The sequence below is a fragment of the Haliotis asinina genome, chromosome 5, assembly GCF_037392515.1.
Source record: "Haliotis asinina isolate JCU_RB_2024 chromosome 5, JCU_Hal_asi_v2, whole genome shotgun sequence".
NCBI lineage: Eukaryota > Metazoa > Mollusca > Gastropoda > Lepetellida > Haliotidae > Haliotis > Haliotis asinina.
The window spans coordinates 67980571-67998520 of record NC_090284.1 but is presented as its reverse complement, the minus strand read 5'-3'; the positions used below and the strand labels follow the sequence as shown (position 1 = coordinate 67998520).

The 17950-nt window shown below is 41.8% G+C and overlaps 3 protein-coding genes across 3 annotated transcripts; all 3 read right to left on the bottom strand.

Annotated features, from left to right (window-relative positions):
* Positions 1-824: 824 nt before the first annotated feature.
* LOC137283998 (uncharacterized) lies at positions 825-2978 on the bottom strand. Its single transcript, XM_067815662.1, has one exon. It carries the CDS (start codon positions 2976-2978, stop codon positions 825-827), a length of 2154 nt encoding a protein of 717 aa, XP_067671763.1.
* Positions 2979-4859: 1881 nt separating this feature from the next.
* On the bottom strand, positions 4860-7064 carry LOC137284795 (uncharacterized). Its single transcript, XM_067816776.1, has one exon. It carries the CDS (start codon positions 7062-7064, stop codon positions 4860-4862), a length of 2205 nt encoding a protein of 734 aa, XP_067672877.1.
* A 6838-nt stretch (positions 7065-13902) lies between these two features.
* On the bottom strand, positions 13903-17063 carry LOC137284186 (uncharacterized). Its single transcript, XM_067815906.1, has one exon. It carries the CDS (start codon positions 17022-17024, stop codon positions 14847-14849), a length of 2178 nt encoding a protein of 725 aa, XP_067672007.1. The 5' UTR covers positions 17025-17063; the 3' UTR covers positions 13903-14846.
* Positions 17064-17950: the final 887 nt, after the last annotated feature.

Genomic DNA, 17950 nt, shown 5'->3' with positions numbered 1-17950 from the left:
AGTAGTTCTTCCTTTCCTCCGTTAACAGCAGCGAGCCACTCTACTTCAGCATGACAACGCCAGGCCCCATGTTGCTTGAGTTGTTCAGGACTTCCTAAATCGCAATAACGTCAACGTTCTGCCTTGGCCTCCACGTTCTCCTGACACGTCTCCGATCGAGCACCTGTGGGACCACCTGGATCGTCGTATCAGATAGCGTCAAGCACCTCCACAAACCCGTCAAGCCTCAGAGAGGAGTGGCAGAGAATCCCTAACAACGTCTTCAGACGGCTGACGTCATCAATGCGCAGGCGTGTGTTTGCATGCATCCAGGCACAGGGAGGACACACCCGTTACTAACATTCACTTAAACCAGTCTGAGAGCTTTTGTGTTGGTCAATACATGCCGGTTCATGATACATAAGGTTTCAGTGGCATTGTGCCAATAATGCGCACACGATCAATATTTTAGCGGGTATCAAGTTTATTTTGGACGTGAGTATATTATCTCAGGGCTTACCATTATCCAAGAGTACAAAATGCCCGACCATTTTTCACTTTCTGCAAATTTTAAAGAAATGTTACAACCCTATGTGTCGTGATGCCGACAACTCGACAACCAGATAACACTCATATGGGATATTATGGATTTACAAATGATTTCAATAAAATGGAAGCCCTTTTGAACAATAGCCATCACGAATATGTTAGGCCTATATACTCTATATACTTTCACTATGTACAATGTTTTACTTTCTATGTTTCATACAGACATGCTCTTGCCTGTTGAAAGTTACACATACATTTTGTTGCAGTTGTTTAAACACCCAAGACAACTCGACAACTTACTGCACCTGGTCTGTGACCCTGAAGGTCAACACAGTGCTACGTGTTGGGGTTGAAGACATCTGGCCAGAGCCGGCAGACTGTCTCCGAAGATTTATTAATCGTTCCCACAGGGAATGCCATACTCTTTTAGTAAACACAAAGGCTATACATATAAACATACCTTGAAGAGTGTTGAAGATTATGTAAATATACCACATAACGGTGTAAGGGAACAGCGAGGCTAGAAAGCCTAACACCCACGTCAGTCCCATAATAACAGACAATTTAACGTAAATACCAAATTGGTTGCTGTCACCTTTGCCCAAATAGGCGGCAGATTTCCTCTTAGCATCGTGGATATTCTTGGCAGCAATGGAGAAAAATACAAAGTTAAGACAAATGAGAAGAAGTAAGGGTGAAGCAAAAAACACGAGCAGGCCTCGTTTGTTTGTTATCCAGCATAATCCGTGTCCGTAATTGGGTTTATATTGACTTTCAGAGACCACGTTGTCGACAGTTACAGCTGCCGTTACAAGAACGAGGGCAACGCCTCGCGCATAAATATTGTAAAACAGGAACCTCTTCGACGACTTCCCACCATCGCCCGCTTTGACAAAACTCTTGGAGAAAGTGAACCACACGTCTGCCGCCATTACGTTCATCCACAAGAATGAGTCTAGGAACAGATAGTGCATCAATGCCGCAACAACTTCACATGATGTTGAATGACTTTCTGCCAGAGGTGCGAGGAGCATAGTTAGATTCGCAAAGAACAGCGAGGTGGTTAGGGAGAGGAGTATTTTCCCAGGAATATTTCTCAGAGTTTTGACGAAGCTGTAAATCACCATGGTAATCACCAGTCCTAATAAGGACACCAATATGAATATCGTTGAGATAATTGCTGAAGTTGGTGAGAACATTAACTCTATACCTTGGTCGATGAAGCACGTAGACTCTGAGAAATTCCGCGTGAGGTTAGTGCACACATAGGCATATTTTCCATCATGATAGTATTCATCCTTGACGTATACGGATCCGGATAAAGTCTCTAATGTGCCGTCCCCAGCTAGAACAAACTCGCTTTCGTTTAATTGAAGTCTTGTGCACTTACTTGAAACGGATTTCGTATTTGAAATAAGTTGCGGGAGTAGAGTGTCATCTTTTATGACACTCCTGCATTCGCGAATAAAAGGATCATATACTTGTGACTCCGAACACGTGTGTGTAAGAATAACGTCTTGTTCAATTGTTCTATGTCCATAGCCAACTTTGGATGAGCCAGTTTTGGTATTCAGATCCAAGAGAACTAAAAAGGAATACATACCAATAGAACCTTTAGCTGACTCCGTTTTCTCAATAATGAAGCAGAATGGAATTTGGTAGTTACACCGTGCACATTCAATGTTGAAAAACACAGAACCCGAAAAGGAATACACCAATTGCATGTACGAACTTGTCTCACATACAGATACTTTCTCAGTGTCATTGAAGTCAGGAGCGCATCGTCTAACAAAATCCAGTTTACATGGTCGATATTTGCCTTCCTTGTTGGGAGGAAGGAATTTAAGGTGGCACTCTGGGTTGGCCAGGATTTCCGCTATCGTAGACTCGGGATTAATATTTAATGGTGTTTGTGAGCTGCACTCTGCCTTCGGGTTCCAAAACTGATAATCTTCATTATGGCACACGGCACAGTACATGTTGCGGTATACAAGCCCCGATGACTTTCCAGTGACTGGTAGTCTCAGCATTAGATCGCTTATGTTACTTGACTTGCATGCGGCATCTGTGTCAGATCTGATCCAAACACTTGGACACCTCACAACAGCAAGAAACCCATGGGACATACTTACAGCCGAGTCACTGACACAACCAACATATGGCTCTACCTTAAGGACTGAGTCATTGATATCCAAAGTCGAATTATAATCAATGCAACAGTCACCAACGATGTTGCAAAACTGATCGCATACACATCCCATGTCTGTGAAATATCCTCTTGAAAGAGAACGCATCCAGTCTATATTCTCTTTACAAAACCAGGAAGAACACGTCAGAGAGTCTTCGGTCTCAATCCTACCTCCATGACAGCTGACCACTACGAAATGTCTTATGAATATTATAAAAACTAAATAGTTATTGCTTCTGATTTTCCCAGCCTTGGTTTCCATCTTGTGCATACTGGGTTGTCCTGGCTTGACTCACGACAGGTCTCCTTCAAATGCGTTCAGTGAAAGATAGACTCACATTCTAGATGCATTACACGAGGTATGAACGAATTTTCAGACATGGCTGAATTGAACATATGGTGTATATTCGGTGACGATGGAATAGTAATTATGGTGTTTAAAATGTTACTTTTGATCATCAGGTTTAGGAAGTTAGCCATTGATAATGTGTGAAATTACTGTAAAAGTTAACACTCAAAGGAAACCATACCTGTTGCCTACTGGGAAGCTGATCTCGGCAAACACAGAACGCCTTGGGTCTGCTGCAGAATAATTGGTGTTGGGTGAATCTAGATTACTGCTTATTCGCTGAGAAATGCATTCCTATGAATTTGGCGACTCTCTAAACCGTAAAAACATATTTGCATAAATTTAAAAATCCTTTCAATTAGTGCTTCAAGTGCGTGGTATGTGGTTAAAATATATGTATGAATTTCCACCTTCATGGAGTTCATAACATAATACCACAGGTGCCAATATTACATGCAGATACACCGCCAACACTGCAGCTGTCTACACCACATGTGGATACCACTGCCATCACTACAGGTATCAATGCAACATGCTGACACCACCAACAGCACTGCAGGTGTGAATACAACATGCAGACACTACCACCAGCACTGCAGGTGTCAATACAACATGCAGACACCACCAACAACACTGCAGGTGTCAATACAACATGCAAACACCACCACCAACTCTGAAGGTGGCAATACAACATGCAGACACCACCACCAACACTGCAGGTGGCAATACAACATGCAGATACCACTGTCATCACTGGCAGGTGTCCATACAACATATAGATACAACGCAGACACCGTCAACACAACAACGACCAAACCACGGCTTGCATATATCTCAATGCTAAAAAAATATAATCTCATATAACCACAACTGTAAATTATACCTGACTAAATTACATAACAAAACCCCCATAAACAGTGTAAAAACTAACACTTTTAATACAGGTCATATATGTACATAGAAGTGCATGTTGACACTCTTAGGGTACATAATCATACATTTACCAATATGAGGAACGTTACATTGAAACCCCAAATGTTTGAAAAAAGGCAACTCCTTTCTGTGAATACCGGGATTTTTCTTACAGCAATATGGAGTGCAACGTGTATCTGTAAGGTATGTGCTTATTGTAGTATACACATTGACTATAGCATTTTAAAAGAAACGTCCATCGTTAGATGTACTAAAAGTACGGTAGAATCGTTTTACCGCTGTTTACCTTTAACCGAGGATACCGATATATTTTTAGTATCTATGTTAAAATATAGAGAACACCGCTAACACCGCTAATACATTCTATATCACTGCAAATACCATTGTTACCTCCATACAGGCACAGCCTATAATGAAATGACATCACAATCTCTTAATGTTTCAACTTAGTGCTCAAATCTGTCGCTTAACCCAGCAGTAATTCATCCAATTTCGTGTTCCGTCACGTCGAATATTGAATAACACACTAGTTGCTGTTGTCATAAATGGTTAACGAATGCTGGCTGAATGGGGAAACAGGTTTACAAAGGTCTTCAGCAAACAGATCGTGAAAGGCGTCAAGTAATCAATAGGGGTCTCTTGGTTGACCTCGTATCATCATTATACGATGGATTGGATCGTTGCCCATACCATCAATCACTTGGTTGTCTTGTCCAAACTCGTTTATATACAGGCTGCATCTAGAACATTTCTACAGGCAACAGTTCGTCTTACTGTCCATGTTTGATAATAGACACATCTAGGTGTTTATAAAGAGCTGGACACGTATTTTGTTACAGTCACTCCGGACAACTCGACAACTTACTGCACCCGGTCTGTGACCCTGAAGGTCAACACAGTGCTACGTGTTGGGGTTGAAGGCATCTGGCCAGAGCCGGCAGACTGTCTCCGAAAAGTAATAAATCGTTCCCACAGGGAATGCCATACTCTTTTAGTAAACACAAAGGCTATACATATAAACATACCTTGAAGAGTGTTGAAGATTATGTAAATGTACCACATAACGGTGTAAGGGAACAGCGAGGCTAGAAAGCCTAACACCCACGTCAGTCCCATAATAACAGACAATTTAACGTAAATGCCAAATTGGTTGCTGTCACCTTTGCCCAGATAGGCGGCAGATTTCCTCTTAGCATCGTGGATATTCTTGGCAGCAATGGAGAAAAATACAAAGTTAAGACAAATGAGAAGAAGTAAGGGTGAAGCAAAGAACACGAGCAGGCCTCGTTTGTTTGTTATCCAGCATAATCCGTGTCCGTAATTGGGCTTATATTGACTTTCAGAGACCACGTTGTCGACAGTTACGGCTTTCGTTACAAGAACGAGGGCAACGCCTCGCGCATAAATATTGTAAAACAGGAACCTCTTCGACGACTTCCCACCATCGCCTGCTTTGACAAAACTCTTGGAGAAAGTGAACCACACGTCTGCCGCCATTACGTTCATCCACAAGAATGCGTCGAGGAACAGATAGTGCATCAATGCCGCAACAACCATGCACAAAGTTGGAAGACTTTCTGCTCTTGGTGCGAAGAGAACAGTTAGATTCGCAAAGAACAGGGACGTGGTAAGAGAGAGAATGATTTTCCCAGGAATATTTCTCAGAGTTCGAACGAGGGCATATATCACCATGGTAATCATAAGTCCTAACAAGGAAATAAATAAACCTATTGATGTGACGATAGCTGTTGTCGGTGAAAAATTAAATTCCGTCTTTTCATCAATGAAAGTTGATATTTCTGTAAAATTTTGGGTTAAATTTGTACAAACATAGGCGAATTTTCCATCATAATGGTAGTGTGACTGGCCGAATGTATATCCAGATACAGTTTCTAATGTCCCATCCCTGGAAATGACAAACTCGCTTCCATTTAATCTTAGCCGTGAACAATCACCGCTGCTGAAACTAATATTCGAGACATGTGAAATTAGTTTTGGGTGTGAGAAAGCACCTGTATAAACTTGACGGCAGCTTCGAATGAATGGATCGTACACCTGAGATCTGGAACAAGTATGTGTCATGTTTATTTTCTTTTGGACCCTCCGTAGTCTGGAACCAACGCGAGTAGATCCAGTTTGGGTATTCAGGTCAAACAGAATTGAAAAAGAATAAAATCCTCTTGATCGAACGCGCTTTCCAAATTGTCTCACACCATGGTTTAAGCAGAATGGGGTGTGATAGTTACAAATAGCACACTCGACATTATGAAATGCCAAACCTGTTTCAGAAAACGTCAACTGCATATTCATGCTTGTCATACAGAATGATATCATATCCGTGTCATTGAAACTTGGAGCACAATTTTTTATGACATCCGGTTTACAAGGTCGGTATTTTCCACCTTCGTATGCAGGAAGCATTCGTAGTTGACAGTTTTGGTTATCCAGGATTTCTGCAATCATGGATGCAGCCGTAAAACCTAGTGGTTTCATTGAATGACAGTCTACAGCAGGACGCCACAACTGATAGGGTTCGTCGTGGCACACAGCGCAGTACAAGTTGCGGTATACATGGCCGGTACGATTCCCTGTAACTGGTACTCTGAGCATCAGATCCCTGTTACTCTTAGACTTGCATAAGTGTTCAGTTTCAGAACCGAACCAACTTTGGGGACAACTGGCAACAGCTAAAAAGCCGTCCTCTTTGGCGACAACGGAATCTTCCAGACAATGGAAGTGCGATTCCAAACCATTAATTGTCGCTGGTCCATCCTCCTCTGATGTCGAATTATAATCCATGCAACAGTCTTGCACAATCCCACAATATTGGTCACAGGCACATCCCATATCTCTGAAGTAACCTCTGATATTGGACGGTTTCCAGTAGATGTTCTGTTGACACGACCAAGTAGAACAAGATAGGTTTTGAAAGCTGGGAGAGTGCGTGCCTTGGTTAGTCTGTTCGGCTCCTGTTATCCCTTGATCCAAACTGATCAACACAAATTGGCTTAAGAAAATAATGAAAAAGAAAAGGTTGTCTCCGAAAATATAGGGTAGGTTCTTCATGGTGTGTCCAACAGCGAGTCTCTGGATACTCTGCTGGACTGGTTCAGGCCGTCTTCAATTGCTACAGGGCTTTACACGTCACAGGCCCTCATTGAAAATGGTCCGGTATCCTAAACAGTTTACATCTGAGTGCCAGACACACGTCTCTGAGGCCTTCACGGGATAGCAGACAGAGACAAGAATGCTGAACACAGCGCTAAGGTTGAATCACAATGCCGATTGCAAAGTCATACACTTTGATTAGCTCTTCCCGGCTATCCACTGAATCGGATTTAAACAATATACATGATGTATGCTTCAAGTAAAGGATATTTTAAGACATATTGCCACGCTGTTAAAGTTCGATAGGCATAAAAGCATTGTTGAACGTTGAGTCTGAATAAAATCAGGTCTCTCCAGTTTATGTCGTGAGAGATTTCAAATGGACATAAGAGGGAACAATATCAAACATCTGTTGTACGTAAGTACTTTGATGTGTTGTGATTGAACGCATAAATGAATGAAATAGACTTTTCATGCTATGTCAAAATCATGAAAAGAAACGCAGGAAGGAGAGTCATTTTACTGAAGAGGATTTTTTCCTGCGTATATTCGACGAGAATATACAGGTACATAGGTGTGTATAAACACTAGCAAGAGGCCAGAGTTATGTTTGCAAAGAACGTCGTCTGTTACATAGCGGTGAATCCTGTCGGTCATCTTACATCGATGAACTTATTTATTACACATCTAAGGCTGAGGGAAGCTCTCTTGTTAAAACAGTCGTTACATCGGGGCAAGAACCGATATTCAGCATCTCATGCTCGTCGTAAGATATAACTAACCAGGTCGAGTGGTCAGGTTCGCTGACATGGCGGAGGCTCATGATATCCGTCACTTGGCTGTGGAGTCAAGACTGGATTAATTGTCGACCACCGTCATATAGATGGAATATTACTGCATGAGCCGGCACACATGTTAACAGCGGCCAATAGGCAACTGGTCAAGGGTCATGCCGAGATATATGTTTTCGAATATTAGAGCAATGAAACATGTAAAGGGCGAGCAAACTACCCATATCGTCTTTAAAACTAACAAGCGATATAATATCTTCATTGTTTATGATGTGCTGAAATTCTGACGTCACAAACGGTCCCTGAACATTTCAAGTTTCCTGGAGTATATATTTCAACAGTTGCCAAAGGACCCACAGGCAACACGACTAGAACCTACATACAGTGCTTATGGTCGCCTTTCATTCGGGTCGCCAACTGCAGTTTGTCTAGTGTCGTATCGAGCCATGCTGTCTGCTAGGATTCTGTCTGGGCATTATATTGTTATTTTTTTGTGTGAAATAACGTCAAATGCAAGACATGCTGAAAAGGTGATACAGTGCAAGATGTGTTCCACTTACAGACACAGTGATACAGTGCAAGATGCGTCTCACACACCGACAGGGTGATACATTGCAAGATGTGCCTCACACACCGACACAGTGATACTGTGCAAGATGTGTCTCACACACCGACACAGTGAAATGGTACAAGATGTGCCTCACACACCGACAGGGTGATACATTGCAAGATGTGCCTCACACCTAGACACAGTAATACGGTGCAAGATGTGTCTCACACACCGACACATTGATACAGTGCAAGATGTGTCTCACACACCGACAGGGTGATACATTGCAAGATGTGCCTCACACACCGACACAGTGATACTGTGCAAGATGTGTCTCACACACCGACACAGTGAAATTGTACAAGATGTGTCTCACACACCGACAGGGTGATACATTGCAAGATGTGCCTCACACACCGACACAGTGATACTGTGCAAGATGTGTCTCACACACCGACACAGTGAAATTGTACAAGATGTGTCTCACACACCGACAGGGTGATACATTGCAAGATGTGCCTCACACCTAGACACAGTAATACGGTGCAAGATGTGTCTCACATACCGACACATTGATACAGTGCAAGATGTGTCTCACACACCGACACAGTGATACATTGCAGCATGTGTCTCACACCGACGAAGTAATACAAGATGTGTCCAAGAAACCGATGCAACAGGTATAGACACTCAAGTACGTGACAAACATGCACTCAAATGGAAGATACAAGTGTTGAAATTTGAAATGTGTATATAGGTATATGGAATTATAACCATATTTCATCTTTTATTACTCGATGAAAAGTACACGCTTAAAGATATTCACACTATGATACAAGCTGTGAAAGAGGATGAGAAAAACGGATTACGAGCTTAAACATTAACTCTCCTTATTAATGTTCGAGTTAGTGCCAAAGAAACTTATGAGGGAGTTCAGTGATTATACCTGCGCTTCACAAGATAGATGGCGAAAACCAGGTTTGCAAACACACTGGAGTCTGTACTGATGGTCACTGGGAGAATATTCACTAAACTTTCATGTAGGAAAATCTGTTCGACTTCCGAAAATATTGTTAAACACGAATACATCAGAGAGTATTATACTAACTTTGGAATCGTGAGGAAAAGCTTATAAAAATCGGAAGGAATGGGATATTACTGGGTATTTTTTTCGATGCCTTCGAGGAAGATTTTGGTTGTGTATTTCATTCTTATTTGTAGCATGGCTTTTCAATTGTGACATTCAAATGGATTAATTTTCTTCTGCGTGTTACATACCCTATACTAAAATCATGTGTTGGGACCGAACGTGTTCTCACAGAGCGTTAACTTTCATCAATTATTTACGAACATCTCAATGATGTAGGATAGACTCACTGACGTTATGACCAAGATGAATGAATGAAATTACTGAGCAAATGTATCTCATGGAAGAATGACGAAACGTGCTTTCGTAGCTATACGTCCCTGGCGTCCTGATTTAGTTTTTACCACAGAGTGAGTGGGTGATGATGTTTTTATGGCGCTCTTAGCAATATTCCAAACAGAGAACAAAAGAAACCGCCTTCTCATATTGTACCCATGTGTGAATCAAACAAAGACTTAGCGTGACGATAGGACGCTTTAACCACCATGCAACCTTGGCGCCCCGGCAATGCAGAGAGCTTACAGGAGCAAATAACTCAGTTGTATGGGCATAGCTTTTAATGACAAAAAAGAAACAAAAACAAATTTAAAATATTCGTTTTTCAGAGGATAACTACAAAAGTAGTGGCCATTTAGAAGTTCTCTCATTTCCTGTGTTTATTATTCTGACACCCACATCTTCCTGTGTATGATGATGATGTTTTTATCAGTTTTAACGTAAGTGTATGGGGATTTTAGTATACAGACTAGAGACTGAAAGGATACAGACTATATACTTCAAACATATACGTACACTTGCAAGCAACTGGAGTAGTGACATTGTTCAAGACTCACACTGTGGTTTTACTAAGTGTATTTCAACACAAACCTGGACTAAACTGCTGGTAGTGAACGCGAATGGATTGATTGAACAAATATACTAGATAATGGGGGTCAGACTATTTTGTCTACTATTTTCAAGAACATTTTTGGAAAGAGGATTTTCCGTACGTACGTGTGGGTAATTTTATGATGTTTCAACCTTAGCTTAAACCATGGGTTTAGTACCGTGATTTTCAAGGATTATGGCAGAACAATGTGTTTCTTAAATATATAACCCAAACCTATTTCACACCATTTGTGTATTTTCTTGGCAGTTATCCCAGTAGGCTCGAGCTTACTCTAACCCCAGGTCCATTCCCGTGGTTGTCGAGATTGAAAAATTCACCAATTTGATAAAAGTCTAAGGTCTGTACATTTGGCATGCCAGTTCCACGAAGCTGACAATTTGTAACTGAAATATGAATTTGAACCGACGTAAAACAACAGACAGAATTCCTTCAACCAGAACTGCCCACTAGCGGGGTTCAGGTCTGTGTTTCGGACTCCATTAAGACCCTGTGTTGGTTATCTCCCATCAAATTAGTAGGAGCGAAGACCACCTAGAAATCCTGGCAGCAATGAATACTGTATAAGTGGTAGCTATCACTAATTGGGACGGCTTTGGCGAGGCTGATCGTAAATGAAAATACCTTGGCTCAAGGACTCAGCTGTAAATAGAGCAAAGAGGAGCTCGCCAGTGCCCTGTGAAACTCGTCTTCCACATGTGAGAACTATTTCCGGAGTTTTGCTTGACAGCACTCAGTTCGACGGCCTTCACTTCCAGTAAGGTCATCCTATAACTTCACAGTGATGAGTAGATGAGATAGCTGAAGGTTAGTGGCAGAGTCCGTGTTGATTTCATTCTTCTGTCAGCGCACTGTGTTTGACGGAATGTCTGCCCGAAGCGCGGAAGGTCTGGCATAAAATACAGGGGACTGTGGGGTAGCCTAAAGTTTTAAGCGCTCTCTGGACACGTCGAAGACCCAAGTTCGATTTCCCACATGGGTACAATGAGTGAAACCTATTTTTGGTGTCCCCTACCTTGATATTGCTGGAATACAGTTAAAAGCGGCGTAAAACAATACTCACGTCCGTCATGGTATCTGAGCCGGCTGTTTTCATTTTAAGTGCTGCATGGTATATCATTACGACAGTAACACAAGGGACCTACATACACATGTGGATATTTAAATGCAATGTAGTGACGTTATAAGTTATTTCGCCTTCATCGGTGGCAGAGGTTAGCATTTACAGATCCCGGGAAGATACTGGTTAGAACTGGTATTCAGTAACCCATGCTTGTCGACTAACGAGATCGGGTGGTCAAATTCAAATGGTTAGCATGCCATTGTGTCCTAATTCCGATAGATCGATGCTGACGCTGCTAGTTTGTCTGGCCCAGTTCGATTCCATAAGACTGGAATGTTGTGCGGCGTAAAACAACAACCCAGACAAACCGGCATTAATAGAGCTATATATATCTTTATACGGATATCGTCCATTTACTGCACAGCTACCCGGAAGGATGAGACAGCGGTTAGGTATTTCATCGAAATTTCAAAAATGTTGCGGGTGTAATCTTTAGGTTAAGTTGTTGATTGATAAAACGAATTTTATCTTGATCTTTCACATGCGTTCATTTTTCAATACAGTTGATTTATGAGCTGTGAGAAACCACTGTGATTATTCTTGCAGCATGCTAAAAACATAGTGCAGTATAATTTGACTCCCCTGTAATTGAATGCGGAGATAATAAATTGGAAAAGAAAGACGAACATTCCAATTATATTACAGTGAGAAACTTTGGTCTAAACGTTTTTTGGTTTTGTGATACAATTAGAACTCCATGGCATACAAAGTGTCAGTCGGTATGTCTGTTGCAGGTAAGTGGTATGCACACGACCCTTCTCCTTGACCTGCCACGTCATATGCTCCGCCGTCAAACTGGGGGCTATTTATACCGCACCTGCAGTACAGAGCCCCGGGATCTAAAGAACCGAATAAACAACTTGGAAAAGTAATTTGGAGTGAAAGAAATGAAGTTAATCTGTTTGTAGACATTTGGTGCGGTGTAATGTGTCAGAGGCGGCACCAGGGGCTACACAAACTCCGCTACATAACACTTTGATAGTAGCGGTTCATTGATAGCTAGGACTGCGTTATAACCATGATATGCTGCAAGCCACTTCTACACTTATATTGTACTAGGCAGGTATAAACCTGTTGTACTCGTCATACACCAGCAAGACCCCTTTGATCTAAATTAACTAAACCCTGCTGTATTAAGCTACTTTTATCATGATATATCAGATACCTTCGCCTGCACTGTAACGAACCTGCAGATTGTGTTTTGCTCTGCATTGAGGTGGTTGTGGTGATATCCCATCTTCAGTTTGTTTTATACAGCATATGGGTTTTGATCATGTTATACACTGTTTGTACGTATTAATGGGATTATTCCAGCTTCAGATTGTGTTGTAAAGCATACGTGAGTGGTTGTGGTGATGCCCGAGCTTCAGACTGTCTTTTACAGCATATACACTTAATTATGGTGATATCCAAACGTTGGGTTGTGATATACAGTACATGCACGTGATTGTTGTGATACTACAGCTTCGGATTGTGTTATACAGTGCATGTAAGCACGTGAGTGTTGTGATATTACAGCTTCTGATTGTGATGTGATGTACAGTACAAGCACGTGATTGTTGTGATATTACAGCTTCAGATTGTGATATACAGTACAAGCACGTGATTGTTGTGATACTATAGCTTCGGATTGTGTTATACAGTGCATGTAAGCACGTGAGTGTTGTGATATTACAGCTTCAGATTGTGATGTACAGTACAAGCACGTGATTGTTGTGATATTACAGCTTCAGATTGTGATATACAGTACAAGCACGTGATTGTTGTGATACTATAGCTTCGGATTGTGTTATACAGTGCATGTAAGCACGTGAGTGTTGTGATATTACAGCTTCGGACTGTGTTATACGGTACACGCACGTGATTGTTGTGATATTACAGTTTCGGTTTGCGTTTTAGTATACAGGTACGTCTTTCAGCCAGTTCAAACAATATCTTAATGCTGACCGAGTAAAGAACGTACCATCTTATAACGTCTCCTGATAATGACGAGACAAACCAACAAGAAATACACATTTCGTCACATTCAGGATCTTGTTCGATATTTGCATTTCAAATGTCCCCTTGATAAATGATATTTTAAACTGGTTGCAATTATCCATCTTACAAGCGTAACACTTGATAAGTGATAACGTCAGAAATGAGCGTCGCACATATACCCATCTGGGGATTCGAGCCCCGGTCTTTGGTGAAACGAGCTAACGCTTTAACCACAAGGCTGCCCCGCCGATCCTTAATGACTCTTAATGAGATGAAGGAGATGTCTCTAGGCATATTGAGGAATAATGCGAAATTCAAATAAATTGAGATTATTTTATTCATTATATAATGTAACAGCACAACAGCATTGTTGAGCATCTTTGTGACTGTGACTACATACTACCATGTGACTTGAACGTGGAGATGGAAACATTGTACACAGGGAATGTACACGGAAAATAAAGAATACCTTCGTATGGGATATATCGGCTAGGTCCACAAACACATCATGTTTCAAGCATATACTTAGGATTACAAAGGGTATTCTTGAGTGGATACATTTCCCAACCGTCTCCATCCTAAATCGTTCAATCAATATTTCCTTTAACGTACAACACTTCAAACTCTTTGTTCACTCATTCAGAGTTTCTGGGTGAGTTTGGTTTAAGCCGACCTTCTGCAATATTCCAGCAATTTGACGGTAGGGGAGATCAGAAATGGGCTTCACATATTGTGCCCATGTGAGTAATCGAACCCGGGTCTTCAGCGTGACGCGCGAACGCCTTAACCACCGGCCCTCCATGCACTGAGCAAAATAGGGTAACACTCACGAGGATACCTTTCATGAAATTGTGTGTTCAGTCGTCATTACAAAAGCATACAACAAACTGTCGGATATAATGAACAGTTTTTTGTCTCGACCACTTGTATCCTATAGTCCAAATGGACATAACGAACTACGGTAGATTACGAACTAAATGTAATGCCCCACTTGAATTCGTTAAAATCATAGTTTTGTGTATTCGTTGTCCATTTACAGAACTTTACAGAACACGCGAGATCACTGTAGTGAAGACAGCGCGCAAACATTCATAAAATATGTACAGTGTACATTTATGATCCATTACCTTTTGTGACCGTGTATATACACCATTGTGAACAATATTTGTCTATTCGTTTTACTGATTCTGCATCGGATGCGACTTCTTGCAACTACCATTTGCATGAGTACCGATAACCGATAACTCGACCTGGTTTCTTCTGTTAGAGATCAGTACTGCGGGCCGAGCCGGATATTTGTCTTTCAGAAGCGGCTGGGCATATCTGAAGATTACTAAACCAGTCCCGGACTAAATTGAACACCTTCCTGGTACACACAAACGCAACACATATAAACAAGCCCTGGAAAGTGTTGAAAATAATGTACGTGTACCAGATAACAGTGTAGGGAAACATGGACGCCAGAAACCCTAAAATCAGTGTCAGTCCCATAACAACAGCCAGTTTAGCACAAATACGAAATTTGAAATCAACACCTTTGCCCAAATAGGCAGTAGACTGTTTTTCAGTATCGAGTATATTCTTGGACGCAATGGAAAAAAACCCGAAGTTGAGACATATGAGAATAAACAAAGGCACGGCAAAGAAAACAAGCAGGCCTCGTTTGTTTGTTATCCAGCATAATCCGTGTCCGTAATTAGGCTTAAATTGACTTTCTGAGACCACGTTGTCGACAGTTACGGCTGCCGTTACAAGAACGAGGGCAACGCCTCTCGCATAAACGTTGTAAAATAGGAATCTCTTCGATGACTTCCCACCATCGCCTGCCTTGACAAAACTCTTGGAGAAAGTGAACCACACGTCTGCCGCCATTACGTTCATCCACAAGAATGCGTCGAGGAACAGATAATGCATCAATGCCGCAACAACTTCACATGATGTTGGATGACTTTCCGCAAGTGGTGCGAAGAGGACAGTCAGGTTTGCAAAGAACAGCGAGGTGGTTAGAGAGAGGAGTATTTTCCCAGGAATATTTCTCAGAGTTCTTATGAAGGCATACACACTCATGGTGGCAAGCAGTCCCAATAAAGAAACGATTAATCCTACCGATGTTACAATACCTGCAGTAAGAGTAAAATTAAACGCTATCTTCGTGTCAATGAACGAGACAGATTCTGTAAAATTCTGCGTCAAATTTGTACATACATATGCATAAACTCCATCGAAATCATACTCCGTTTTATCGTACACGTATCCCGATTTAGTCTCCAAGGTGCCGTTTTCAGAAATGGCAAACTCACTTCCATTTAACTGAAGTCTTGGACAATCAATGGTCGTGTTCGCGGTCCAATTATTAGGATAAAAATCCAACCCGTCAAGGTCAGTTGCTCTGTTGAATATGTCACCTACCTCAGCAGCTGTATAGACACGGCGACATTGCTGAATAAATGGATCATACACTTGTGAAGAGGAACATGTGTGAGTGATATTCACCTCTTCTTGTACTTCTCCTGTTGTGGATCTTACTGTCTTGGACCCAGAGTAGGTGTTCAGATCAAATAGAATTGAGAAAGAGTAAGGTTTCCAGGCCCCAGTTGGTGGACTTTTCGGTTTGATACATAACGGGGAATGGTAATTATTACATTGTGCGCATTCAGCATTATAAAACGTCAAACTATTATAATTGAACACAGGCTGCATGTGGGTACTGTTTTCACATCTAGACGCAATATCAGCGTCTTCGTAGTCAGGGTCACACTGTTTAATTGCATCAGGAATACAAGGGCGATAATACCCATCTTTGTGCGACGGAAGAGATCTAATGTTGCAATCGAGGTTGTCAAGCATTGCGCTCATATTTGATCCAGCATTACGATCAAAAGGTGTCGTGGATGAGCAGTCTACAGTCGTTTGCCACAACTGATAGGGTTCGTCGTGGCACACAGCGCAGTACAAGTTGCGGTATACAAGACCGGTACGATTCCCTGTAACTGGTACTCTGAGCATCAGATCCCTGTTACTCTTAGACTTGCATGATTCCTCAGTTTCAGATCCGAACCAACTTTGGGGACAACTGGCAACAGCTAAAATCCCGTCCTTTTTTACCACAGTCGGGTCTTGCACACAGCTGACGTAGGTTTCCAGACCAGAAAGTGCCTCTGACACATCGACATCTAAGGTTGAGTTATAATCCATGCAACAGTCTCCCAAGGTTCCACAATATTGGTCACAGGCACACCCTACCGAGGTGAAATATCCACTTGAAGCGAAGAGCTGTGTTTGATGAGTAGTTTTTGTACACGACCACTGGGAACACGACAGCTTCGCACCATCAGGTGTCTGTTCCGTAAACACTTCGTCCGAGACAATCAACATGACTTGCCTGAAGATTACGACGAAAAATAAAGCTTTACATCTGTGTTTCCGTGGCTTGTTCTCCATCGCGTGTCTAACAGTGAGAGTCTACACACTGGTGGCAAGTTGTCAGACGAGAAGCGCTTGGTAAAAATTGAGGTCGTACCGACCTACATTCTGGCACACACTTCAGCGCGGTTGCCACAGACCGTGGAACGGATGCATGGTGGCGAATCCCTCAGCGGACATAAACCTGGTATTAATATGACGTGGAGTACTAGGCCCATGCTGGTTATGCTGATAATCACTCGAAACCGCGTAAGAGGGAGGCGGGCGGAGTGTAGTTAGTAATTGAGATTGCATGTTATATAGGGTTTTTAGAAGCCATGTATACAATCGATGTTGTTTTTGGTCATCAAGTGAGACCAAACTGTCGCAAAACCAATTAATTTGAGAGCCTTTGGGTGACCTATACATAGACGGCTCCAGAGGGGGGTGCAGGGGGTGCGACCCCCTCGCCTCTTTTGTCCTGTAAATAACAATTGGAAAATGAGTGAAAATGAAGCATGTCTTCTCAAAGAGCCGTATCCGCCCCTGCCTAAAGTAAGTAAAACAGAGATAGGCTTATAGGGACATATTGTTTGTGGTCAACATTTTCCTGCCCGAAAGTTATCAATACGTAAACATTTATTCTGATTAAAGCTGGCTACTTACAAACTTCTTGAACAATGTAACAAAGCGTAGAATTAATTGTGAAATATTCCCCACAACACACTGCCAACACATCAAACTAAGAAAGAAGAGTAACGTTGGTACTTCTAAGAGGGAAAGGGGAAATTTAATAAATTAAAAAAGGGAAATAAAAGGAAATGTTAAAAAGGGAAAGAATTTTATGAGCACAAAATGTGGATCATATTTTCCCTATCCAGTTCTTAGCGCACTTGTGAAGAATATTTCAAGTTTAATAAAAGCGAATGTGTATGCAGGGCGTTCACAGGGTGTAGCTACCATTA